At 34.4% G+C, this 26837-nt stretch overlaps 5 protein-coding genes across 5 annotated transcripts in view; 4 read left to right on the forward strand and 1 right to left on the reverse strand.

Moving 5' to 3' along the window:
- The window catches only part of LOC125815159 (metal-independent phosphoserine phosphatase), a 156454-nt gene that overhangs the window by 90259 nt on the left and 39358 nt on the right, over positions 1 to 26837 (forward strand). The window lies entirely within an intron of this gene.
- Positions 7049 to 8887, forward strand: LOC125815162 (glycerol-3-phosphate acyltransferase 9-like). Its single transcript, XM_049494573.1, has 5 exons — positions 7049 to 7201; positions 7879 to 7964; positions 8076 to 8195; positions 8323 to 8421; positions 8827 to 8887. Exons 1-5 carry the CDS (start codon positions 7190 to 7192, stop codon positions 8870 to 8872), a joined length of 363 nt encoding a protein of 120 aa, XP_049350530.1. The 5' UTR covers positions 7049 to 7189; the 3' UTR covers positions 8873 to 8887.
- LOC125815157 (lysM domain-containing GPI-anchored protein 2) lies at positions 11086 to 13943 on the forward strand. The gene is made up of 4 exons (XM_049494567.1): positions 11086 to 11814; positions 13052 to 13172; positions 13275 to 13465; positions 13549 to 13943. The coding sequence occupies exons 1-4, from the start codon at positions 11154 to 11156 to the stop codon at positions 13656 to 13658; spliced, it is 1083 nt and encodes a 360-aa protein (XP_049350524.1). The 5' UTR covers positions 11086 to 11153; the 3' UTR covers positions 13659 to 13943.
- On the forward strand, positions 14579 to 22686 carry LOC125815165 (protein DETOXIFICATION 45, chloroplastic). The gene is made up of 15 exons (XM_049494575.1): positions 14579 to 14655; positions 15582 to 15979; positions 16905 to 17092; positions 17682 to 17825; positions 17966 to 18132; positions 18940 to 19075; positions 19783 to 19879; positions 19960 to 20060; positions 20230 to 20393; positions 20714 to 20785; positions 20877 to 20993; positions 21157 to 21252; positions 21337 to 21458; positions 21789 to 21846; positions 22397 to 22686. The coding sequence occupies exons 2-15, from the start codon at positions 15627 to 15629 to the stop codon at positions 22406 to 22408; spliced, it is 1827 nt and encodes a 608-aa protein (XP_049350532.1). The 5' UTR covers positions 14579 to 14655; positions 15582 to 15626; the 3' UTR covers positions 22409 to 22686.
- Positions 23157 to 25170, reverse strand: LOC125815148 (probable flavin-containing monooxygenase 1). Its single transcript, XM_049494556.1, has 5 exons — positions 24662 to 25170; positions 24347 to 24584; positions 24106 to 24281; positions 23661 to 24022; positions 23157 to 23592 (listed from the first exon to the last, which is right to left on the reverse strand). Exons 1-5 carry the CDS (start codon positions 25091 to 25093, stop codon positions 23247 to 23249), a joined length of 1554 nt encoding a protein of 517 aa, XP_049350513.1. The 5' UTR covers positions 25094 to 25170; the 3' UTR covers positions 23157 to 23246.

A 26837-nucleotide genomic window follows, 5' to 3' on the forward strand; every position in this document is an offset into this window, starting at 1 on the left:
CGTATTGATATTTTATCTTTACGAGATAAAATCTACATATTTAGTAGTTATTGGATTAAAAATACTTCTTCTTTTTGCTTAAAAATAAATATTGAGATTTGATTTAGCAAGTTCAAATGATCTTTTTTTTATGTATCAACTTACAATTTTTAAAAATTATTTGACTTTCTCAAAATGATAATGATTTCTATCAACTTCTTCTTTTATGTATCATTTGAACTATTCAAATGTTAATTAATTAGTTAGTAAAATATACCTAATCTCACTTTCTCTTGCCTCATTTTATCCAAAATGTAAATTTTACTCCTAGTTCATTTTTATTTATTTATGTTTAACTTGCCATATTTCTTAACAAATAATAAATAGAGGGATAATTTTACTATAGCACTCATATAGCCCTATTAATTATATGTCATCTAAATATTTAAAAATTAATAATATTTAATAACAAAAATGAAATAGATACAAAGATATGTGCATATATAATTGATAAAATATTGACAACAAATATTTTGAGACTTTATTTTTTGAGGCAGGTGGCTTTAGGCTTGAACCGGCCCCTTATATAGTTAGCCACATGCACAAGAATATAGAATATACAAATTAAGCTTAATTGTCATAGAATTAAATGAAGTTGAATGTGAAATAAATAGATGGATGATAATTTATATTGCGAATCCGATACATAATTAATTTGATTTTTGACATTCAATGTAATGTGACTATACAAATTTAAAGATATCATGAGTTACTAGTTTTTGGTTTGGTTAAGTTTGTGGGACAAAAATAGAAGCAATTGTTTATTCCGAGTTGTAACAGAATATGTTTTGTATAACTCAAACTGCTTTCAATTGTTTATTTGCATTTATTTTAGAAAATATGGTTGGCACGATCTCTGAGTGGCCTGCTTGGACCAGACATTTCCGTTCATCAATTTCAGAGTCAAGAAGATGGTCAAAAGTCAAAACAACCCAATTTGGTAACGCCAATGAAAGCGTTCAACAACCAAAATCATGCCAACCTCACTTTCATTTTATTTGATCCTTATATTAAATATTTTTTTACATTGTAAATCAAGACAAAATTATTATTTTTCTTCCATATTATATTATCATTAAATAACTACATAAACTATTAGTAGTCAAATTCAATTTTTCAAAACATAATTAATAAGGTTAATTTAGTAAAATAAACCTTTAATAAATATTTTCTTAAGAAGAGTGTTAAATCAACATGAGTCAAGTAAAATGAAACAAAGGGAGTCAGGGGCGAACCTAGGGGGCTGCTCTACGGGTTCACGTGAACTCATGCTCACCTTTTGAGATCATATATTAATAGTTTTATCCTTTTTAAAAAAATATAAATATTTACATATAGATGTGTAAATCCACACTCAAAATATCATATAATGTGAGCTAAAAGTTTAATAGGTTCATTGATAAGAACTTAAAAATCAAAGTGATCAAATTTATATCCAAAATTCACCTTTTATAATAATGCATTCATACTCTTGAAATTTTGAATACACCCGCGCATTATATATAAAAATAGTTGGGATTAGGTGCTTGAGAAAGTTTTAAGATGGGATGGTGTTTGCTAATTAAGTAATGATTAAGATATTAGCTAGGTTGCACCTAATTATGCAGCCCCACATAAACAACTTAAATCCACATCTGCAATGATGATGCATGTATATTAGGATTGGCTAAGTAGTAGTCGTAATCTGAGATTCAACTTTGTCAAAAACACATTAAGATATTAATCAACTTGTCTTGTACAATGCAGGGGTTGAGCTGTTCTTTTGTGGGAAATCATTGTTTTAGTCTGACAATATTATAGTACAACTGAACATGTTAGATTTCCCTTTAAAATATTTACATTTGGTATAATGAATATAATTTGTTGAATTTCTCTCATGTATCCATTCACAATTGCTGGAAAAAAGGAGAGGAACAAATGTAACCAACTACAACTTAATTTATATATATTGATACCTATAGAAAATATCAGGTACTCCTTCCGTTATTTTTTTGGTCATCTTGCGTTTTTTGAAAGTCAACTTGACTAATTTTCAAAGTTAAATTAGTTTACATTAATTCAATATTTTAAACTAAAAAATTTAGATAATCAAAACTATATGAAAAGTACTATAAATTGTAAACTTTTGCATATTAATATGATGAAAAATATTAGTCAAAATTTGACTATAAAAGAGGAAATTATGACAACTAAAAAGGAACGAAAGGAGTAGTATTTATTTCTTAATCAAAAAGTTGAGGAAGATTGAGAAAAGCTTATGTTGGAATTAGTAGTGTGGTATTATTGAGTCATTGATTCCTACAAAAGTCAACAAGTATGGAGAAGGTGATTGTTCATGGGAAGAACGATTTATTGTGATGAATTAATTACCTACTAACAATTTGTTATATTTACCATCACTGAAGGTATTAATGGGGTTGAATTTTATAGAAAATTTTGTATCAACTATGGAGTGTATACATATAAATAGAAAAATCATAATTAATTAATTGACTTTGATGGCCATAAGTACTCTATTGATGATGTGTATGACAAACAATTAATCTATGAAGTTATGAGTCACGCGAAACTTAGTTTGATAGGGAGATTGTAGAGTAAGCAAAATTTGATGCTAAATAAGTTGAAATGAAAAGGAAGCTAAATATAAAGGGTAAGAATACTCTTAATGGTGTGTTGCTGAAACAAACTCAAACAACTAAAAACTTTGAATCTGAATCTCAAATAAAATTCTTCAAACATGTTATTTAATCCAACAATTATAAGAGAATTAGCCTCATTAACCCATAGGCCAAGACAAAGTCGGCCTATTGAAATATTTGGTGTAATATTTTTATTGGTTAATTATTCATATTTAAACGAAGGAGCCTCTGTCTCTGTCTCTGGATTCTGCGTGTCTTTTGAGATTCACTCAAACAGTTAAAATAAAAAATTATGGGTTGTAGGTGAAAAAATGTGGCGACTGACTGACTCATTTTGTTTTAACTTATTCATCCAAAAATATACTTATTTGAATTAGCTAGTACGTAGTAACGGACAGTTTTATAATAAATGCCCCAAAGACAACATGCAGAAACAGAAACAACAAACATCACGTGAATATATATATATATATATATATATATATATATATATTATATATGATTTTACTTGAACACCATGTTGATTGTTGTGCACTTCAAACTTCAAAACAATCCATTAATTATTTTTTGTGTCTCTCAATTGTTTTGATTAATAGTAACTTATTTGGTCCAACATCTAAAATTTACTTATTATGAAAATCACTGTTATAAAGGATAGTGATTAAAAACAATGATTTGTGTTTTGCCAATGCAACTGTCTTCAGCTTCTTAAAAACTAACTTATGCTACAATTCAAAAATACTTATAATTTTTCCTAAAATTAAAACAAATAATTTTTCAAAAGCTTGATGATCTTTAAAAAAATCCATATCCATGACATGATCTTTCATTAGAAGAAAGTCTAGAAAAGGGTGCAATGCAATGTGATAAGCGAACTGCATGTATAAGTTTTTTGGATCCTCCAACAACAAGATGAGTTCTACAGTGGGCCAAGCCACGTTAATCTAAAAAGTTTAAAGTCCATTCCACTTGAGCCCATATATATATATTCAACTCTCATTGTAGATTTGTAGTATTCCAATTTAGGCAATAATCCACTACAACAACCAATGGACAATTAAAAAAATAAAAATAAAAATAAATAAGGAGTTGCTAGAATGTCAAACTGAAATGATTTTTAAGTCAAAAAATAAAAAGTAGGGGGAGATCTACTTTTGGTTTCTGTCTTATTTTAAGTCATTTTTTACCTTGTCAAACACTTCATAACTCATTTTAAGTTATTTTTTATATTTGTCAAACATTTCAGAAGTCAAAAACTGACTTAAAAGTAAGTTTGATCAACTTTTAAGCCTATCCAAAACAGGCTATGTATGTTCAAGCTAGCTATCAAGGGATAAAAAAGGCTTAGCAGCTCAGGGGAGGAAATAAAAAAGATAAAAATACAAGTGTGGAAAGGTAAATTCTCCATGCCCAATCTTGTGATTGTGTTTGTCATTTTGGGATTCGCCTCGGGGCGAGACAGCCTACACTATGAATGTCGATAAACACGCTAACAAATAAAAGGGATAACAAAATGGATCTGCAGAACATTGTTAATTTTATTTTGGAGGTTTCTATTGCTTTGAGAATTGACTATGAGAAAGAAGAGCACGGAAAAGTATTGAGTTATATGATCTGGTTCTTCTATGAAAATATAATTAGAGTTCCACCTCTTCTTTTCTATTCTTATTTGATGTATATATCTTCTTCTTTTTTATAGAATTATATATTATGAGTATATAATTATTTAATCATCTAATCTAAAAGCTTATAGATTTAATTATATTGTTAATAAAATAGATATTCCGACTATTTTTTTCAAAATATTTACTAAAGGTTTCATTTTAATTTGGCTTATGGTTTAGTTTTCGAAAATAACTTAATTGTTGGGAAAGTTCTCAAGCAGTACTATAAAAAAGAAAAGGAGGGAGAGGCCTAAAGAACATATGACACGTGTCGTAAAGGGTTTGGATATATATGGTAGAAATAAAGATTCAACAATTGTTTGTATTTTGATAGATAAATTACTACTCCATGTTAAATGTTGAAGCTCCGAATTGGAGTTGGATGGACCCGACTATCTTCGCTCTGAATCCATTCAAGAACCGGTATCTTCTTAATTCCTTTTTTCTTTAATTACTTCTTATCATCATCTTCCAACTTGCTTAATTTCTATTCCAGGCGATATTTCCCCCCACCCTAACTGAGGCTGTAGGTGCCTGCCATTATTGAATACGTCAGTTTCTCTTCATTCCCTACGTTCATTTTTACACCCACCCATGACTGCAAATTTACGAATTCTTCTGCATACAATTGCCCGCCCTTATTGTTTGAGAAACTTTACATATACCCATTTGCTTGCTTTCTCATACCGTGTCAATTATGTAACCAATGTGACTGATAAATAAATTGCCAATTCTTTTATTACCCTTTGGATTTTGTCATTCTGGAGCTTGCTCTTTCAGTTTGAACGTATATATATCCCTTCTCATTTTTTCTTGCAGACCCGATGCTTCAAGTCGAATCCGCCAGAACCTTGGAACTGCAACATTTACTTGTTTCCTTTATGGATATGGGATTCTTTTCCCCCATAAGGTTTACTCTCTTTTATTTTTCTCATTTGTTAGTTACCCAGATAATTCCATAGTTGTTCACCACCCCCATTGAAAGCTCACTTTCTTTCTAATGCAATTGCAAGAGTTCTTGTCTTGACAATAGGATGGATAATATATATTTCACTCTTGCTATATCCCGGTGCATAAAGTTCAGGAAAAAACTAAACTGTCTGATTTTCTTTCTTTGTACTGACCTTTTTTCCTTTTCCTTAGTATCCGGTTAACACTTAAAACAAAACAGAATGTGACAGAGAATCTCTATCCCTATTTAGAAACTAATTCTCGGTATCCATGTATTATGGGATACTATCCCTAAAATTTTAGCAATCATGATGGACCAACCAGTACTCTTATATATAATCAAAAGACGTAGTATTCAAATCAAAACAAGAATATTCTATACAATGTTCAAATTAGTGTTCAACAGATATTCAAAACAACTTGAGAGTCAGCACCCGATAGTGTCTTGACCCCCATCCAATTTGGGGCCCACCTGAGTAAGATAAATTGGCACTATTGTTTGGAAATTCTCTATTATGATTTAAGAGGTCTAGACTTGCTTATGTTGCACTTTTGTTGTTCTCTTGAAGAGTATCTATACATACTAAGGTTTCTGGCATCCTTGCTTTGATTAATTTTCTTACAGGAGTGGAGCTGATATGCAGTTTCTTTGTTGCATCTTGGACTGGGGTTGTCAAATACCACGGCCCACGACCTAAGCAGGTACATCTTCTGCCATAATTGAGATCTTACATGTGAACTGTGTCTTCTCTAAACATCTAAAGTTGCCTTGTGCATTTTATCCACAGGTTTTTGTCGCAAATCACACGTCAATGATTGATTTTGTTATCTTAGAGCAGATGACTGCATTTGCAGTGATCATGCAGAAGCATCCTGGATGGGTTGGTAAGTGGTCTAAAGCATTTGGCATTGTTTGCTCGTTCACTTTGTCTCTGTCAAAAGTTGCCAAGCTTTGATATGAAGATGTGTATATTAACCACTAAGAAAAAGGGCCAAATTGCCCCTCAACTATCATAAATGGAGCAATTTTACCCTCCATTTGCAAATAATCCCAAATATATCCCTTCTGTTAATAACATTGGCCATATATACCCTTAAAAACTAACAGACCTCCATGTCATTCTTCGACACATTTTAAATTTATTTAACTGATCTTATGGACGGCAATCTATGAATAAAACCCACCCCACCAAACTCACTGATTTTGGTAGCAAAAGATAGTTCTGGTTATGATAAAGTGGTTATTTCTGTAAACTTAGAATAATGTATGCATCCAGTCTTATTAAATCACCATGCCAATTATAAAAACAAGTTACCCTGCTGATACAGTCTAGGCCAAAGGTTGTCTAATCACTTCTGATTTCTAGCATTCCATTTGCTTATGTTCAAACCTTAAGGAGTATAGGGCGCTATACCATCTCTGTTGAAGTGGGTCGACAGGGGCGACACAAGTATGACTTCTTGTACTGTCCTTCACCTTGTCATTAATGATGGGGTGTCATTCGATTGTTTCAAAGTATTTAAATTATGTGGCTCAACTTCATTTGCATTATCAGTTGCCACCTTGAAGGGTGTCAAGTGCACTTGAGAAGAGAAATGGCACACATACTTAGGAACTTCGGGCTGCAAGCTTGTTTTTGTATAACTGCAAGATTACTGCAAAGCACCATTTTAGAAGGTGTTGGATGTATCTGGTTTAACCACTCAGAAGCCAAGGATCATGAAATTGTAGCACGGAAGTGCGTAATGTCAGAAGAATCATTATAGACATCTCACTCTGCAGTGTTTTTCTTACATATTTTAATTTTCAGGTTGAGGCAACATGTTGAAGGGGCCGACAACAACCCTCTTCTTATATTCCCTGAGGGAACTTGTGTAAATAACCACTACACTGTCATGTTCAAAAAGGTAGGGCCAATGAATTCATTCATTTATACAATTTTCAATTGTTGAGCTTAGCTTGACCCAAATTTTAGGTCTTTCGAATATTCCCCTCTCAACTATGAGGAATTCTTTATTGTGAGTCGTTGGTTAAAGAGGAAACTGAAAAGTACATTTTATGGTATTTCTGATCTTCAATATATTTGAGTATCTTTAGGGTGTGGCGGTATGAAGAAAATGTTTTCTTGGAAAATATTTTCTAGGAAAATAAGTGGGGATCTTACTTATTTTCTAGTGTTACATAAGCAAAAAATCTTATCATAAAGTATTTGTATATAATCTAGACAAATACTATGGAAGGTGGGGGTAGGGGTGGTGAGGATTGAGGCTACGGAGGTGGGGGTGAAGATGAGGTGTGTTGGAGGGTGGGGAGGACACAATCAAAGTAGAATGCCACTAGTGAAACTTGTTTTTCCTACTTCTACTAGAGAAGTCATTTTCCTTATTTTTAAGAAACTTGTTTTTCTAAAGTAAATGTTTTCCAAAATTTTTGACCAGTGAACATAGAAAAATTGGAAAAAAAATTCCTCCATACTGAACACATGCAAAAAGGGTGCTACTACAAGTCGGTTTTTTTATGTGGATTTCCAAGTGTTTAAGTAATGGTTTTGATGCCTCTATCCTTTTTCATGCATGATGAATAGGGAGCATTTGAACTCGGCTGCACTGTTTGTCCTGTTGCAATCAAGTACAACAAAATTTTTGTTGACGCCTTTTGGAATAGTAGAAAGTAAGGATTTCTTCATGTCAAATTGCTTATTTGGTTTATTTGTTGGTATTCATCTCGTTATAGTCTTTCTTCTTTCCAGTTTGAAGTTTGTCTTTCTTCTATTAATTGCAGACAATCCTTCACAATGCACCTTTTGCAGCTCATGACATCTTGGGCTGTAGTCTGTGATGTTTGGTACCTGGAGCCTCAGAACATAAGACCTGGGGAGACTCCAATCGAGTTTGCAGAGAGGTTAAATTTCCATTGTGAAAGCAGTAACTACTGGTTCTAACAGGGCATTTATCTTATCAGATGTGAGATATTAATTTTTGGACAGTACTCGTATTGAAGGTAATCGTTGCCAATTTTCTCTTTTCAGGGTGAGGGACATCATTTCTGTTAGAGCAGGTCTTAAAATGGTTCCTTGGGATGGATATTTGAAATACTCTCATCCTAGCCCCAAGCATCGAGAGAGGAAGTATGTTTCCTATATCCGCCTCCCCACATGCTCACGCACAAAAAAGTATTAGACTTAATACTTTGTGCCGTTTACAATTACTTTGATTTTTTGTAGTAACAGAGCTGATCCTTTACCTGCCTTTTATTGATTTCTTGATTGTTTTGTATTTTTTAATTTAAAATATGTTGCATGTGTATTCTTTTTCTTTCAAGCTAAAATCTAATTTAATGTCTCTCTCTGTCTCATATGATGTCCCCTGAACTTTTATGTTGATGGTGTTACTGACTACTATTGTTTTTGTAGAATGAAGTTGTGTAGTTCTCCTGCCACTATGACATTGTTGTCTTTGTTTGAATTTTCGATAGTAATACTAAAATTGCATCTATGTTTGAAGTGAACAGTTTGTTTGCTTTGTATGTCCAGGCAGCAGAGTTTTGCAGAATCAGTGTTGCGTCGACTGGAGGAGTAGTAGATAATTGGATGTATGTTTTTGTCTCCATTTTCACTTTTGGCTTGAGAGCCGTTCAATTTGGAATAGTTGTCATATTATTCTTCCTTGTCAGCTTGACGTTTTGTGTTTCATCACTTTCTCTAACCATAGTTAAAAGAGTATATAAGTAGAAAGTTGACAGCAATTGTGTGTGAAGCTCATTGCTTAGTCTTTATGGTTTTGGATGTCCACGCAATCTTAAACTTTGTGACTGTTACTTTGTGGTTACTCTTCCATGATGAAGAAGATACTCTGTGTGTGTGTGAAAAAGAGAGATGATTGCTCTCTCCAATGGTGGACAGATGGGTTCAAATTCCATCTTTGGGTAATTTTTTTTTTATGACAAGGAAATCCGCAGTCGCTACCCTTTGGGTGCGCACAGGGTAAAATCTCCGCTCCTATGCAATAGCTCGCAAACCACATAGGAGAAGTAAGCCGGTGCGACGAGCTCGACCCAAAAGCAAACCCCTTGCTTTCGCTGGCAAGGGATTTCGAACTTGAGACCTCCAATATGGAAGTTCCAAGCCCAAACCACTGGACCATCTTTGGGTAATTTTTAGAGGGCAGAATGCTGAATAAACTAAATAATGTTGGCTGTTGTTTTCTTGTGCACGTGGTTTTCCCAGTCATTGTCGTTTGTGAAATTAATTGTTGGCTAGGGAATCCCAGAAGAAATTAAGACAGAGTTACCAACTCAAGTGTTTGTTTGTTTTTCCAAAGTTTAATGATTCTTTTTGGTGGGAATATTTATTTGCCCAAAGTTTGAAATCAAAGGCCTGGAGTAACAATCGCTGCAGCCTTTACGTTAGAAAGGAATTTCTTACAAATTCCAAAGACCTAAAAGAATCATTTTAATTCCCATGATATGAATTACAAGACAACAACAACCTGAACAGAGATTGTCAGCTGGTCAATTTTTTCACACATGTTTGGCCTCTAATTATTATGATAATAATTCCAACCCTTTTTCTCTATTTACATATTTGATGTTGATCTGTTTTAATGTGTGTTTTTCCTTTTTCTCCTCCAAAAGTTGTTGCATATGAAGTTAAAGATAAATATTTGATACCATATAGTACACTTTTTGGCTGAGGGAAAATTTTGAACTTTGGGGACCCTATCTATACTATACTAGGACTATTCATCTTTTAGAATTTCATTTTCACGTGAAGTTGGGATCCGTGTCACTATTGAAGATGTATTTATTATTATTATTATCTTCTTTTTGAGTCACTTACGTTACTTTTATAATATATATGTTCAACGGTTTTGGGCTGTTTGAATTTTGATAATTAATTCCCTCCTCCATTTTAGTTGACTTAGTCTACGGGTGATGCTTATACTAGAGACTAATTGAGATGGAAAATAAATAAATTTCAAATCAAGTATAGAAAATTAAATGATGAACCATTAATTTTGAATATGCAAAGTAAAATGAAATGTACAACAAAAGCGTATTTAATGTTGTGAGACTATTCAACTTTCACTTTTCAAAATGCATCTCTTGAGAGAATAACTTTAAATAATGTAAAGATTAAGATGTGGAATATTTTGAAGATTTTAGTATTAGGAAACTGCCTCTGGATTTTCCACATCAGAACTATCCAACAAGGTTTTAAAGTCAAATGAATGAATTGAATATTACTTATATATCTTCTAAACTGACCCGTAACAAAGAATGTGAATTTCTGCAATTTAAATACATCAACATCTCTGTTGACCCAAAAGTAGAAACAAATATCGTAGAAACAACCTCATACAATCTTAAATATATTTTTATCTTGATTTATGTGTTATTGTTTAAATTTTAATTTTGATCATATATTTACAAATGATTTAAAAATAATTATAATTAAAAAAAGCTTATTTAATAAACTGAGACGAAGGAGGGAGTATTTTGTCTAAAGTGAAGTGTTCCATTTTCGTTAAACTGTTTTCCTTTTTCCGTTTTCTCATATACAAAATTATTTTTTAAAATTATAATTTTTTTTAAAAAACTTATTTTAATAGATGCCAAATAAATTGAGACGTATTTGGAGTATATGGCAAATAAAGGCGGAGACAAGAGAAAGACTAAACTGTTTTCGTTTTTCCGTTTTCTCATATTCAGACCATCTTCTTACTACCCACTAATTAATTCGCCCCACTACTTATAATATCCCCCCTCTCTCTCCCCACTACTCAAATCATGTGTAACGCCATTAGTATTACTATTTTGTAACATCCATTCTCCATTTTTTCCACACACAGAGAGAAAAAAATGGTTTCTTTTTCGAGGCTGACTACTACTACTCTAACTCTTGTTTCCCTCTTATGGCTGCTCACCATTTCATCTCCGGCTGAAGCTTCCTTCAGTTGCACCTCCGCTGGAACTTGTGACGCCATTATTGACTATACCTTACCCAACGCCACTACCTTTAATGCCGTCAAGAAACTCTTCAACGTAAAGAACCTCCGTTCCCTTCTCGGCGTCAACAATCTCCCTGTCAATACCCCTGCTGATAACAAATTACCCGCCAATCAAACCATCAAAATCCCCTTTCCTTGTCTCTGTAGAAACGGTACCGGAATAGCCAACAAACGCCCCATTTACACCGTCGTCTCCGGCGACTTCCTATCCCACATAATTACCGACATCTTCGCTGGTTTATTCACTGTTGAGGAACTTCAGACGGTTAACAATATATCTAACCCCAATTTGATACAACCCGGGGATAAATTGTGGATCCCACTTCCTTGCAGCTGCGACGACGTTGACGGTGAAAAGGTTGTTCATTATGGTCGATTGGTGAGCAGTGGCAACAGCATTGAGGCTATTGCTCAGCAGTACAATGTCTCTCAGGAAACCCTTTTGAGGTTGAATGGTTTAGCAAGTCCTAAAGAACTTTTAGCTGGCGCTGTTCTTGACGTTCCCCTTAAAGGTACTCACTCATTCCTATCCTATTGCCTTTTCATTTCTCAAAAGTGCACTATCCTAAATTTATGAATAGACAATCAATTGGCGATTGCCTAACTGCGAGGACTCAAAACTCTGAATTGACATAGGCAGTGCAGTGGCCACACGTCACCCCCCAGGCTGTAGATGCTCATGGACTCTAAAGTTAAAGAGGCCTGTGGAGCATATATCAATTAAATGTTTTCATCTGTTTAGCCCCTTTAAAACATAAAAGGGAAAAAGGACAAATATACCCTAAACTATCGTAAATGGTATATCCATCATACTTGGTGCCGCTGCCGTCTAAAACTAGAACATATATGCGTGGAACAATCTTATCTGTCCATCCGATATTTAATAAATGTCGGATCGGTGGATAAGATTATGACACGTGTATGTCCGTTAATATAAATGGTATATGTGCTCTAATTTTTGGACGACAGGGGCATCAATGTCCCAAAAGTATGACGGAGGGTATCTGCATATCATTTACGATAGTTCGAGGTATATTTGTACTTTTTCCCAACATAAAAATTATGTGTAGCCCTATTGGACATCCAAGGGTGTGGCTATTAGGTCAATGAAGTGGGACTGATCTAGGCAATCAGGGTTCAAGACAAAATAATGAGCTGATTTTTTCCATCTACCTTGGCCGTAGTGGGAAGTCCCGGTATCTGTTATGTTGGGAGGTAGCCAGGTATTATGTGCGTACGCTGGAGGACACCACTGTTATAAAAGAAAAAAGATGTGTTGCCTTATTGGCTTGTTAAAACGTAAAAGCCTATGTTCATTAGAAATTTCTTTACCTTTTCCCGCAACTTCGTACTTGCTGAATTGATTCTTGTATGCGTAGTTGTTCCTACAATAGTTAAAAGCTTCTGGTAGAAGAAGGTTTTTTAACATGTTATCATGTTTCATTCAATGAACTATGGCTTGATGAGATCAAATCTACAAAAAATCTAGATTACCTTCTAATTGTGATATTTGAGTGGCTGACCTCAATGGCCTTAGGGCATGCTAAACATTGGTGTCCTAAGAATGCATGGATTGGAATTTGGAACACACTTCCCTTATGGAATGGAACACCTTGTAGTTTCTCTTTTCAGATTTTCAAATTAAAATAAAAATGATAAGAGAAGGTTGATTATTAAATCTAGTTGTGCAAATCATCATTAACCATATTTTTGGAATTTTCCCATGATTCAAAAGTGTTTGATTTGCAGCTTGCCAATCAACGGTGAGCAATGCCTCACTGGACTATCCTTTGCTAGTGCCAAATGACACATATGTCTTCACTGCTGCCAATTGTGTAACGTGCAAGTGTGATTCTGCGAGCAACTGGACGTAAGTAGCTGAACCAATGATGTTTGTGTTACAACTGGAGTACTCTTGATCAATATAATCTAACGTTGTTGCATCACATCATAAATCCCTTTTCTACTGCAGGTTGCAATGCCAACCATCCCAGATAAAGTCATCTCTTTGGAAGACATGCCCGTCAATGCAGTGCCAAGGTTTAGATAACTTGTACATTGGGAATGTGACCACGTCTTCAGAGTGTAATTCCACATCTTGTGCTTATGCTGGTTACAGCAACCAGACCATTTTTACCACAAGCACTCAGTTAACTTGCCCTGGTAATTAATTAGTTTACACACTTAAAATTGGTTGATAAGACTAATTATGCACTAAACTAAGACATGTTTTGTTGTTGGTACAGCCTCTGACAATAGCGCTTTCGGAATGAGGCCAGGGACATGGAGATGGAGATGGAATGTCATCCTGGTTGCTGCTATCTCTATGTACTCCATGGTTATAGGAAATCTGTAAAAGGGTGTAGGCTTTTTAGCTTTATTTCAGTTCATCCACGAACATGATCTCTTCTTTTCCCACTTTACACACCGCTACTTGTTTCTAAACTGTTCAATTTGATAAGTATTTCTTTTGCTGAATGCAATGCCGGTTTGATTGTCCAAATTAATGATTCTACTTCAAACAAGAGTAGATTTTCACATTCTTAGTACACCTTTTGCATGGTGGTCTTTCGAAAAGCTATTAAATTTGGTCAATACTCAGGAAATGAAGAAAAAACAATAAATTAATTTCTCTCTAAACGAAATGCTACTCTTTTTACATTTCCGTCTTATGTTATCTTTCATTTTGTTCCATTCCATGTATACACTATCAATTAATTAAACACCCTTTTTATATCCAACCAATTTTATATATATACACTAATAATATATACAAGTGAACAAAAATGACAATTCTGAAATTTCAGAAGAACTTCCAAGTACAAATTATTACTCTAAAAGTGATACGATATTTGATTCATTAGTATTTGCCTATTGGGATAATGATTTTCAATAGATTAATGTCTAATGAATAGAATTTACATATAAGATAATTTTTTTGAATATTCAAAATTTGAAGTACCAAATTCAATATTAACTTGAGAAATCCAAAATTTGAATTTTGAACTTGGTCAAATTAGGCTAACCCTACAAATTGTTATTCTTTGAAAGATAAAAAAGACTTGTGATAAAAATTAGTACTCATATGATGAGTATATTTATTTTTTGAAAAGACATATGATTTAAAATAAACGGATTTTAGAAAGGCGACATGCTACATACCTTTAACTAACAAAAAAAAAGAAAAGAAAGAAAAAGAGAGAAGGTTTGAGTAAGGAAAGGAAGTAGTAATATAATAGGTGAAAAGGGAATGCTATGGCAAAAATTGGTTTAATCGACTCTGTTTCTTCCTTTGTATAATTCTGGTTTGGCCCTTCCCTTCCCTTCTCTACCGGCGGCAGCCTCTTCACTAGGTATCATACTCAATTTCCTTTGTTCAATTACTGAATTCCCCTTTTATTTCTATTCCATCTGCGCTTAACTCTTTCTTCAAATCACCGCCTACCTTTATTAACCATTGCTGCGAGAAAGCGGTTGACAAATACGAGGGTTTCTTTCTCCCTCTATTCCTTTCATTACAGATTTTTAGGTTAACATGATGTTAAAAGACAAAGAACCTTACATTTATCAAAACATACCATCCTAGTCTACAATTCATCCAACAACAAAAAAAAAAAGTTGCCATCTTGCCTAGAGTTTTACACCGTATAGCTTCAACTGTACAATCAGTCCTGTTCTAGGAAATCACTTTATCACTCCTTTGGATGGTTGTTACTTGTTACCCATTATATTGTATTGTATCGTTAGTTTTTATACCATGTTTGTTTTGATTGTTCCATAAATTTTATTGTATCAATATAGTTAATTCATTATTAGGTAACGACGAAAAGGCCTATTATTTTGTGTAACGATCTATTTAGTATGGTGGCGTTGTTACCTTAATATTTTCTTTTTATATATTTTTACTTATTATTTAATAATCTTATTTTATCATTTACCCTACATTTCATAGTTGTTTTACCTCGTACCCTAGTTTTTTTAAGGTTATCATTTAAATTATGGATGTGGACATAGAACGATATAATCTGTCCAAATTTCTATTCATTAAAATAATACAATACAATACAATATAACACACTACAATAGTTACATTATGACTCAATATGTAACAACCATTCAAACAAAGTGTAAACAAAAAAGTAGTACCAATTTTAGGATTAAACAGTTGTGGGAGCGTTTCTTGTTTTTCTGAAATTTTTTCCCTCTTCTTTATGTTTTTTACTCTCTACAGTTGATGTATTCCAATATATTTGTTCTTAAGTTTTTGTATGACTATCAGGTCTTTCTACTTTGATTATGAAGTGAGGGACACCAGCTTATAAAAATGGCAGCTGCACAATTGACCAGTAAGGCGATGTATAATGGGTTTACTGAATTGGAAGTGAAAGAGGAGATTTCCAAAAGCTGCTCGTTAAGATTCTCAAATCGCCGTTGTAGTTCCTTTTCAAGAATCAATCAGAATAGCTTGAAACATGTTTATGGTAGCAACAATTGTTCTTTATCGATTGGAAAAAGCAAAAGATTTTCATATTCACCTGTTCTTTTCCCAAGGAAGCGGAAATCTTTAAGGTTCCGTAATAAGTTCAGTTCAGAGAGTGGTGCGGAAGCTTCTGATTTGCAGGATACCACTGCTGTAAAGGGAATAGATTATCTCTCAAGCTCAAGTGGAGAAGTAGAGTAAGACCCTGATCTTACTTAAGTTTTCTGGATAGTAGCTTTTTCTGATGCTAGGCAGACATGATTAGGGGCCTACTAGCAGTCATTCCCCATCGTTATGTGCATACGTTGTTTTCACTAAATCCCTTGTCAGGGTCACTTCTTCAATCTCTGTGTCTAACTTGGAGTGTTTTTCCTGTGACTATGAAGTGTTATCGAAGTAAGATCTTATTAGAATTGGCAGAACAAAAAAAATAATCTCACTAGATATTTTCCGGAGGTAGATTGTTACACTGGGTATGTTGTTGTTGTTGTAGATTGTCCCTCACCCCCCCAAAAAAAAGTCGATGCTTCCCTTGATGATGGTCACAACCAACAAGTGCACTTTCCCACACCTTATTAAGCTTTCCTGTTTCCATTGTATCTAGCGCGGAGCTTTTACTTCCTTCCTGCATCAGAATATTTACAGTAACATTGTTGTAACAGTGTTATTACCTGTCCACGATCTTGGTACTTCTAGCTTTGGTATCTCAATTAAAGGCCCTCCTAGAATGGGCAAGGACAGTCAGTTGTTGGCTTAATTGTCTGGGCTTGGGAACTTTAGCATCTATGAAAAAATTGAAGTTATAAAGCCTTCACACTTGTTGTCTCTGCATTACACATTTTCAAAGTAATTATTGCAGAGGTTAGGTTCATTGATGAAACTTAGAGATCTTAACTGAGCCTAATATATATTCTACGCTACATACTGATGTTTACATGTTTATTCTTTTTATGGATATTCCGGCTGGCTACAATATGAATTGCGTTTATGTGGTTAAATCTTGACAAAGTGGCATTACTGATTTGTCTTTTTGATGGTTTTCAAGTCAGCTTATGTTGCTGGTCCACATCCCTCCTTTGCTGATCTAGTTTTCTTCTTTTCAAATCCTTTTGTTGGTTTCAGTGAGTTGAATGAGACTGTTCCCATTATAACAAATGTCAAAAGTGAATCAATAGAAGAGGCTCCTACAAGTTCATCTCAATCTGAGGATGTCAGGCGTGAGCTTGTGATGCTGTCTTTGCCAGCAATTGCTGGACAGGCCATTGACCCTTTGGCACAGTTAATGGAGACTGCTTATATTGGGCGCCTGGGTAAGGTGGAACTTTTGCACATTCAGCATTTTTATGCAACTCTTTAATTGAATTTTAGAATCTCCTGAGATCACAGATGAACTGGTACAACAATTTCTATTCGGGGGGGTGGTGCGAAAACTTATGTCAATGACTAGCATCAATTTGTCGTTAAGGAAGAGACTTTAGGATCTTATATTAACGGTGGTGCGAAAACTTGTGTCAATGACTAGCATCAATTTGTTGTCAAGGAAGAGAATTTAGGATCTTATATTAACGACGACCCTTAACGGTTATGCTTGTATCGATTTAGCATATATAACTTAACTAATTTTGTTGTGGCTACCAGATGTACTTTAGTTTCTATACTATTTAAAGTGTGTGCTATCCTTCAGCTCATGAGACTAGAAAAACATAATGTTCCCTATCTGTATTCTTTAAAAGAATTTGATTTTCTTGATCGTGTCCAGTGAAGCTGGAAATGGGTTTTTTGAGTTTTTCCCATTTTCCTTTATGAGGGTACCATGAAGGGGTGGAGGGAGTGTTGGCTTTATATGCCTTCTTCTTTCCTGTTACTGTTTGAAGCTTGGGAGTTATTTCTGCCTTACAGGTTCTGTGGAATTAGCTTCAGCTGGTGTCTCAATATCAATTTTTAACATTATATCAAAGCTTTTTAATATTCCTCTACTTAGTGTTGCTACATCTTTCGTCGCTGAAGATATCGCCAAGAATGCAACCAAAGTTTACATGTCAGGTAAATGGAGTGTTAACTTTTTCTCATTCATTGTTATAATTGCTTAGGTATTCAACTTACCTAGAGTTGGTGTTCCTACTAAAAGTCTTAGGACTCATGCTCCGACTTTTATAACGCTCATTTGTCGATACGTTGTGCAGAGGGGGTAAAAGGCACCAATGGTAGACTTCCCACTGGGGTAGCAGAAAGGCATCAGTTCTCTTCTGTGTCTACCGCATTATTTTTAGCAGTTGGCATCGGCATAATTGAAGCTTTGGCTTTGGCGTTGGGATCTGAACTACTTCTTGGTTTAATGGGCATATCATCCGTACGATGGCATATATATTTTCTCACTTCCCAGTCTTTCATTTGAGTTCCTTCTTTTTGTGCTTGCTTTAATTTGTGTGAAGTATGTATTCAGCACGTGAGTGCACATAATATCCTTGAAGAAGTAAAAGTTTTAAATAAGGGTCACAAGAGACCATTTTTGTCCTGGCTAATTTATAACTCATACAATTTTTATGTTTATTTTTGCCTGACAAAGTTTGTTTGGTTTTACTGACTCCTTTTTAATTCTACTTTTTCCGTTTTTTCCTGGAGTGATGGGCCTGTTAATAGGGAAAACAGAAGTGAATGGAGAGAGACCTTTATGAAATTGGTAGCCACACCACTTTGGTGCGGAGTGAAGTTGCAATCATTACGCTAGGCTGCAACTTCAATATCAACCTGTGTAATTTGATGATGTCTACTAATAATCTGATAGTGTGAAATAATATAGTGAATTCCATCTTAAGGAACATAAAACCTATTTAGTTTGACTAAGTTGTGTCGTCTCAGCTTTTCATTTTGGTAATTCATGTTTGCAACCTGAGTTGTTTGAGTTTTTTTTTGTTGTTTAGCTAATTTTATTTAGTAATTCGTATACTAGATTCTCATATGGTTATTGGGAGGAGAAAAATCTTGATGACTTATAAGACGATGTTTGGTTAGAAAAATAGCAAAGTTATTTGTGGCTTCCTAAAATATTTTATCACAATTTTCTTCTCGTTATGCTGGCCCTTCAAACACACATTGTTGTGTACATGCATAAAGATTTTCTTATGAGTTCTTACTAAAAATATTGTTTTGTTTGTAGACTTCACCTATGAGAGTTCCAGCAAAACAATTTCTTGCTGTGCGTGCTCTTGGTGCTCCTGCATTTGTAGTTTCCTTGGCCCTTCAAGGCATATTCCGTGGATTTAAGGATACAAAGACTCCAGTCTTCTGTTTAGGCAAGTTTTGGATTCTTGGCTATTTAAGTGATAATAGTTCTTGCCCAATATTCTTTCTGCTGATTCCATTTATGCAGTTTTGACATAGAAATTCCAACTTTTGGGTATCCTAAATTTGTGGCAGGCAATGTTCCCTTCAATAACGTTCTAATTAACCTGGAACACCTTTGTCATCTAAGTCATATATATCTTCTCCTCTAAATCACTGTATTCTTAACTTAATTGCTTATTTGCATTTGAGTTTGTTTAGTATGTATGATGAAGGTGGAAAATGGAAATATTTCCTTTATCACCCCCAGTTTTGGACCAAAATTCTTACAGAATAATATTTATATATTACATAAAAATATGTTTGTATGCTTAATGTACTCATAAACTTACAGTCATGTAAACTTTGTTTGATCCCTAAAATAATAATATTGTGATAAAAAAGTTAAATCGGAGGGAATAAAATCTAAAGCTTTTTTGATAATGAAATACTATCTGATCAATGTTTATTGTTAAATAAATAATTGGATAGTGTAAAAGATTCTTGTGCAAGTGTTATACGGGAAAAATGCCCAAAAAGATAAGTTTTTCCTCATCTTCTTAAGGATGTCTGTAAATGCAATTTGCTGTAATTACAAATGCAATTCTTTATCATTCTTAGATATGTTAATGGAGCTAAAGTTGTACCTTTGTAATGATATAGCATATTATTTGTGCAGGCATTGGAAACTTTGCAGCTATATTTTTGTTTCCCTTACTTATGTACTATTTCGGCTTGGGTGTGTCCGGAGCTGCCATATCCACTGTCATTTCACAGTTTGTGCTTCTCTACTGTCTTAAACTTTTATTCTTTTTATCTTTATATGATGAAATACTTATAAGCTTCAATTTTCTAGATACCTAGTGGCCTTTTCTATGATGTGGTATTTAAATCAGAGAGTAATGATATTACCTCCACGATTTGAAGAGCTGCAATTTGGTGGCTATTTAAAATCTGGTGAGTGGTTATTCTTGAGATGTGTATTCCAAGATTCCTTCTATTTGATAAACAAGCTCACCTCTATGCTTGTGCCACAACAATCTCTTGATGTTTGTTGCATTTCATATCTGTATACTTTTCATGATAGTTAAAGGGTTCTTCTAATTTTGTATTTGTGCTGCCGTAGGTGGATTTCTCATTGGAAGAACTCTTTCTGTCCTTTTCACAATGACACTTGCTACATCAATGGCTGCCCGTCAAGGTGCTGTAGCAATGGCGGCTCACCAAATATGCTTACAAGTTTGGCTAGCTGTCTCCCTCCTCACAGATGCACTGGCTGCATCTGCACAAGTAAATTGATATAAATGAAATCCTCTTTATCCCTATGGGTCTAATTCTACTCGTAACTTCTCTTTTTCTCCTGTACCTCCTACATCAGAACCTATCTGTCTTTTTGTGCATGTATATTTATCCCATATGCTTATGTCTATACTTTTTCTTGTTTATGGTGTGTGCTTCATGTTTGAATCGGCAACTACTTCTGGTGCTTCAAAGCTTTCAAATACCATATGTCAGATGATATATTATAGGATTCAACCAGTAATAGTTGATATCTTGCATCTTATCACAATTTTTCAGTTTGAGACAACTTCTCTTTACTTTGTTTCCAGGCGTTGATTGCTAGTTATTTATCAAAAGGCGATTACGTGGTGGCAACTGAAATTACACACTATGTTCTAAAGGTTTGTGCTTCCCTTCTTTTTTGTGCCGTTGAGCTCTGCAAGTTTGTGAGACACTCTACACTAATAATGAATTTGGACCTATAATTTGCAGATAGGGCTAGTTGCAGGTGTGTTTTTGGCGGCTGCATTAGGTGTTTCTTTTGGCTCTTTATCTACTTTATTTACCAAGGACACAGAGGTGCTAGCTGTGGTTAGTACAGGTTTATTGGTATGTCTTTAAACCTTTGGGAGTATTTGGTTAAATTTAATTTGTCAGTGATTTACCTATGAGTAAGATGTTCTTATCTTCGAATGGTTCTCTGAAGAGTTCGGTTAATGCTCAGAAACTAAGTTTTAAATTGTAAAATTGTAAAATTGTAAAATTGCTGCAGTTTGTCAGTGCCAGTCAACCAATAAATGCTCTTGCGTTTATCTTTGATGGCCTCCATTATGGTGTTTCAGACTTCGCTTATGCAGCTCGTTCCATGGTAAGCTTGTAGTGCATTATGATTCAATACTTACCAAGTATAAATATTTATATTCAGAAGTCGTGTTCTTTCTTTGGCATACAGATGTTGGTGGGGGCAATATCATCTGCATTTCTGCTTTGTGCTGCTAGACTTCTTGGTCTTCCTGGTGTTTGGTTGGGATTGACCCTTTTCATGGGCTTACGCATGATGGCTGGGTTTATCAGGTAATGGTACCCGTCATCTTCCTCCTTTTTGCATGCCAATTAGAAATGTGCTTTTGCGGGATTACATTTGTGGTTCCATTTTTTTCCTGGACTAGATTCTTCTGGTGCTATCTGTACTGTTCTTTGTCTGTGTTCTGGGAGGTATTTTCCATTGATTCAGCAATAAACATTGTCGTTATCAATTGGAGGTTTTTAACGAGTTAATGTTAGATATGCATAATGTTTCAGGAATTCTAGATGAGCACTGCTTGTGTTAGTAGTTTGGATAACAGAAATTTTCAAATTTCCAGTTATATTACATGCTTTATCACAGAGCATTTTTACGTTCAGGTTATTGTCAAAGAAAAGTCCTTGGTGGTTTCTGCATTGTGACACAAATGAAGCTAAGGTTAGTAGAATTCTCATTTCGAAGGAACAGCAACAAAATTTTGATGAAACTTCTTTTTCCCCCGCATAACAAATTCCTACATTGTTGTCTCTGCATGACAGTCGCTGTATGTACTGTATTACAGTAGTTGCATAACTAATTAATTAGGACAAACCTGAAAATATAGGGATGTCAGCCAATAGTCTTATCTGATGCAGTTTTGAAATGATGGTCTGCTATCTTAGTACTAAAGAAATGAATATCCTGCTTCTGTCATTCCTGGAAAGATGATGTAATAATTACCCACGCACAATGACCAAATTTTAACCGAGTACTTGGTATATTCAAGTAAAGTAATAAGATGCTTTTAATTAACTGGGACAAACCTATTTTGTCATTTTTAAACTACACAATGCCATTATAATCCATTGACCTATTCTTTCTTTATTTTTCGTTTGCCTTGTCTCCAATATTATTCATCTGAAAATTTTAAGATAGTCCAGTGCTGCTAATCAGCTGATAAATGTTATTTCTGTTTATTAACTTTATCTTATTCTGCGTTCTCTTTCAGGTTATTAGTTGAGTGGATTAGATTTCAGACCTTTGAAACTTATGAAACCTCCTTTCATAATCCTGATTAACTTAGCTTTCTTGGATGTTGTCTTTTTCTCTGAAAGTAGGATTACTGAGTCTCTATCCTCCATGGGTACTTGCTTTCTTAGTTATTGTTTTTCCTTTATTCCCTCCTCTGAAGTTATTTTCTGGGGGGTGGTGGATGTTCGAAGATTCATCATGACTGCAATAATGCCTTGTGGCTTGGTCTGTCCTATGTACATAAGTTGGAACATCTGTATATATATACTTATCGGCATTACTTCCTTACGTACATATGTACCATGTAACTTGTTGCTCTTAGAGGAAAATGTTGGGCATCTTGGCTTAAGAAGTCAGCTTTGCTAGAACGAAAGGAAATAAAAAAGGTTAATTAGAGCATCCCTTGAATTTCTTGAGGTCAATCAATCCCTAATGATCCTGCAAACTTGCTGTACACAAAATACATGTTGAATCGCCTTTCAATGACTATCTATGGGAAAAATAATTGGGATGTGTTCAATGAGTTTTGTAGTGTTTGGTTCTCTGTGTTAACCTACCTGTGGATTTTTATATCCAGCTTATCATATTGAAGCATGCGAGAACAACACTGTTGTATTGTCATTCTACCTTAAGTTTGTTGAAGTGTAGCGCAGATTAAAAGGAACACAGCATGAATGAATGTCAAGCTGGCTTTGGTGGGTGGAATTATTAACCTTTTATTTTCAATGAGAAATGACAAATTACACTTTTTAGACGGTAAAACAACGGTGAGGAAGAAGTAAAAACACAAAAGAGAAAGCCCAGGAATGGGAGGTTGGGTGCTGATCTTATATTGGGCCTGTGTAATCCATTGGTCCGTAAGGTTCAAACCACTCAGCCCAAAGACCCTTTTTCCTTTTAGGATTCCAGCCCATGTCCTTGCAGAGTTGGTCGTTGTGCCAAATATGCAATGCACCGATGCATGATTTCCTGTAGTACTTCTTTGAGTATCTCTTCTTGTATTTATCCCATTCCGCTATGTCTTTCTCCATCATGTTTACGCTAGGCAGCTTGAATTTTCCATCAAGAAGCTCTGCCAGCCATCGGCACCTTATTTCTGAGGTGTAAAGATTTGCTATGCTTTCTGAGAATCCAATAATTGCCATTTGTGGAATTTGGGGATGAATGCATTCCCTGATAATAAGTCAGAAGTATAAATATTTATTATTTTCACAGCAAGGGTTGTTTTATGTATTACTCACCTATAGAGGGGAACTGCAGCAGAATCGTCTGAGCCTGCTATGAGTTGCTGATATTTTGGTGATTCAAAAATGTGTTTGAGCTTATCAATTCCGTTGAAGCCTGTGGCGAGTATAACTAAGTCAGATTTAATGGGTTGGGCCTGACCTTCAAGCACAATGCCTTGTTTAGTAAATCCAAAACTCTTAGCTTTCTTGAGTTTGAGACGTCCTTCCTCAACTCTGTCGTAGAAGCCGTGAGGCACTGTAGAAATTAAACAGGCACTCAATTCGTTTAAGAAACTATGATCTGGCACCATCCCGTGCTTTGAAAGCCCGAGCTTGTGTTTTATATAGCTTTCCACAAACTTTGAGAAGCCCCACCTCTGTAAAATGGATGAATTAATATTTGTAGATGAGTTTTATTATTAATTAATTAGATAATAATAATAATAATAAGAGGAATTACCAGAGGTGAGAGAATTGTAGCTATAAGATATAAAAGAAGGCCTTCACCGGGTTTATGCACTGTAAGTTCTGAGAATCTATTCAAATAGAGTTTTGCCATTGGGAATCCCCAGGGGAAATAATCAGGAACGTTCCAATGTGGTGTCCTGATTATTACGGTGCACGGACGTTCAACCCCTGCAAAATTGATTGTTACGTTGATGGAAGAAAACAAAAGCTGAATTGAATTCATGTCTTACTACCATTTACTGTGGAGGACTCCATGGCAATGTCCAGTCCTGATTTTTGGAATCCAACAACGGCTACATGTTTTCCTTTGACAAAGTCGGTTGCAGTTGTGGAGTCCATCTTTGAATAATCCATTGAATGGATTACTTTGCCTTCAAAAGCTTCAGGACCTTTGTTTTGAGGGAATTCAGGTATGTTTGGGACTTGACTGAACTTTCCCACACAAACTACTACATAATCAACTTGGTATACCTGCTGCATACATTGAGTAATCAGAGGGATGTGTATTAATTATGTTTTGAAATTTATGTTTGATTAGTAGTGGTTACCTTTATGGATAGGGTTGGAGTGTGCTGTACAGTAACGTTCCATTTGCCATTAGACATCCATTCTCGGCTGGTTCCATTGCCACCATCATCTTCATAGCTAAGGCTCAATACTTTGTTATTGAACTGAATGTGTCTCACCAAATCAAAGTGACGTGCGTATGATTCAATGTACTCCAACACCGTGTGTTGATCGGGAAACACTTCAGTTACAGAATCAGGCCATGGAAAATCAGAGAATTGGTAAAGGGGTTTTGGTGTCTGCAGTTTAGTGCTCTCAATAGTCTTACTCCAAACACCTCCAATGCTACTTTCTGACTCGAAAACAATTGGATCAAATCCTTTGGAAATTGCATATTTGCAGGCCAAGAGACCGCTGATTCCACCTCCAATTATTGCTATCACCTCCTTCCTTCTCCCATCACAATTTGCCATTTCTCTCTCACTAATATAAATGTGCCGATTGAATGTTCATTTTTAGGAATACCATTTACACTATTTATAACACTACTGGCCCCATCCCCATCATGATTTCATTAACTTCTTAGCTAATAATTAATCTTATATTGATTTGACACAGTTCTTAAGAAAACTTTTATTAGAAATATAGATACCCAGTAATATGAGACGGAAGTAATATTTATTTATTTTGGCTAACCATGAATAAATAATATATACGACTCCAAAAACTAGTGCTTGGCCAGGTCGATTTAGACAAAACTTGATACTTTACCATATATTTTAGGTAGAATGACATGAGAGATTCTTATACTTGGCTCCGTTTGTCAGTTGGACCCTTATACTCATGACTTTGTCAACTGAACCCTTAAACACATTAAAATGCAATACTTTAAACCCCTTTCTTATTCTATGTGTATGAGTGTAGCACAACCGATTACACATGAAATTTCACGTCATTTTGTAGAATTTCATGTCATTTTTAATGTCACATAAGAAATTAAATGTTAAAAATAAAAAATAAGTTTGCACATTGAAATTTTCTAAAAATAAAAAATAAGTTTGCACATTAAAATTTTCAATATCATGTTCTTCATATTTGTTCATAATTGAGCACTAAATTCATGTCAAATTGGTCTAATTCTTCCTATTTTACATGAAATTTTTTTACGGTTAAAGCTTCCCAACACAAACCCAATAATTTTCCATCATAATTTTGAATTAATTTCATAAATTCACAAAACCCATTTGTTATTCTTCAAGCTTTTTCATGAAGTTTATCACTTTCAGTATACACCATTACTCTTCAAAATTTCGAAATTATCTAAACTTCAACCTTTCACAAACAAGATTTGAAAACCCAGATTTTTAAAAGTGTGTAAATCAACCAAGATTCATAGAGAAGAAATTTGAATCTCAAAATTAAAGAAACTAAAATGATTTAGATAGAGATTTGGTTGGGTGGGGTGAGGGGTAGGGGGCGGGTGTTAAGAAGAAGAAGAAGGGGGTGGGGTGCGGGGGTGGGTGGTTTCAAGGAAGAAGGAGAGGGTGGGGGTGGGGGTGGGGGTGGGGGGCTGAAGGAAGAAGAAAGTTAAATTATTTTTGTAATGATTTTTAATATAAAAAATATATATTCACTTCCTTTAAGGCACGTCAAAAACTAGTGCTTGGCCAGGTCGATTTAGACAAAACTTGATATTTTACTAGCCCTCGATTTCCTCATTGTTTTATTATACTTGATTCGAATTATAAATTAAAAAAAAACAGTAAGAACGTGATTGTGAATGATGTCATTTTCTACATTATTGAACAATTAATTGGTGAAAATCGTACCATCATGGTCCATTTTTAGGTGGCGTTTTTCCATGGTATGATTCGATTGTTATTTTATACCCTCTCAAATTTTGCTTTAAAACTCTTCAAACTTTAAACAATATAATTAAACTTCTCATTAGTTCCATTGACTTTTAACCAATAATTAATTTATAAAATTATTCTCTCGTTTCATATAATTTGATCCATGTTAAGTGACACAATTCTTAAGAAATTTTTTATTAGGGTGTATTTTTACTAAATTAAATACTTAAGAAATTTAAATTTGACTATTACTATTTTATATAGTTATTTAATATAAAAGTAAAAAAGGAAAAATATACAATACAACACTTTTGATTTTTTAAATTAGACAAGTCAAATAAAATATTATTTTTTGATATAGAAG

This window comes from Solanum verrucosum, unplaced genomic scaffold (genome assembly GCF_900185275.1).
Source record: "Solanum verrucosum unplaced genomic scaffold, falcon-dt-bn FXZP01000261.1, whole genome shotgun sequence".
In the NCBI taxonomy this organism is placed as follows: domain Eukaryota; kingdom Viridiplantae; phylum Streptophyta; class Magnoliopsida; order Solanales; family Solanaceae; genus Solanum; species Solanum verrucosum.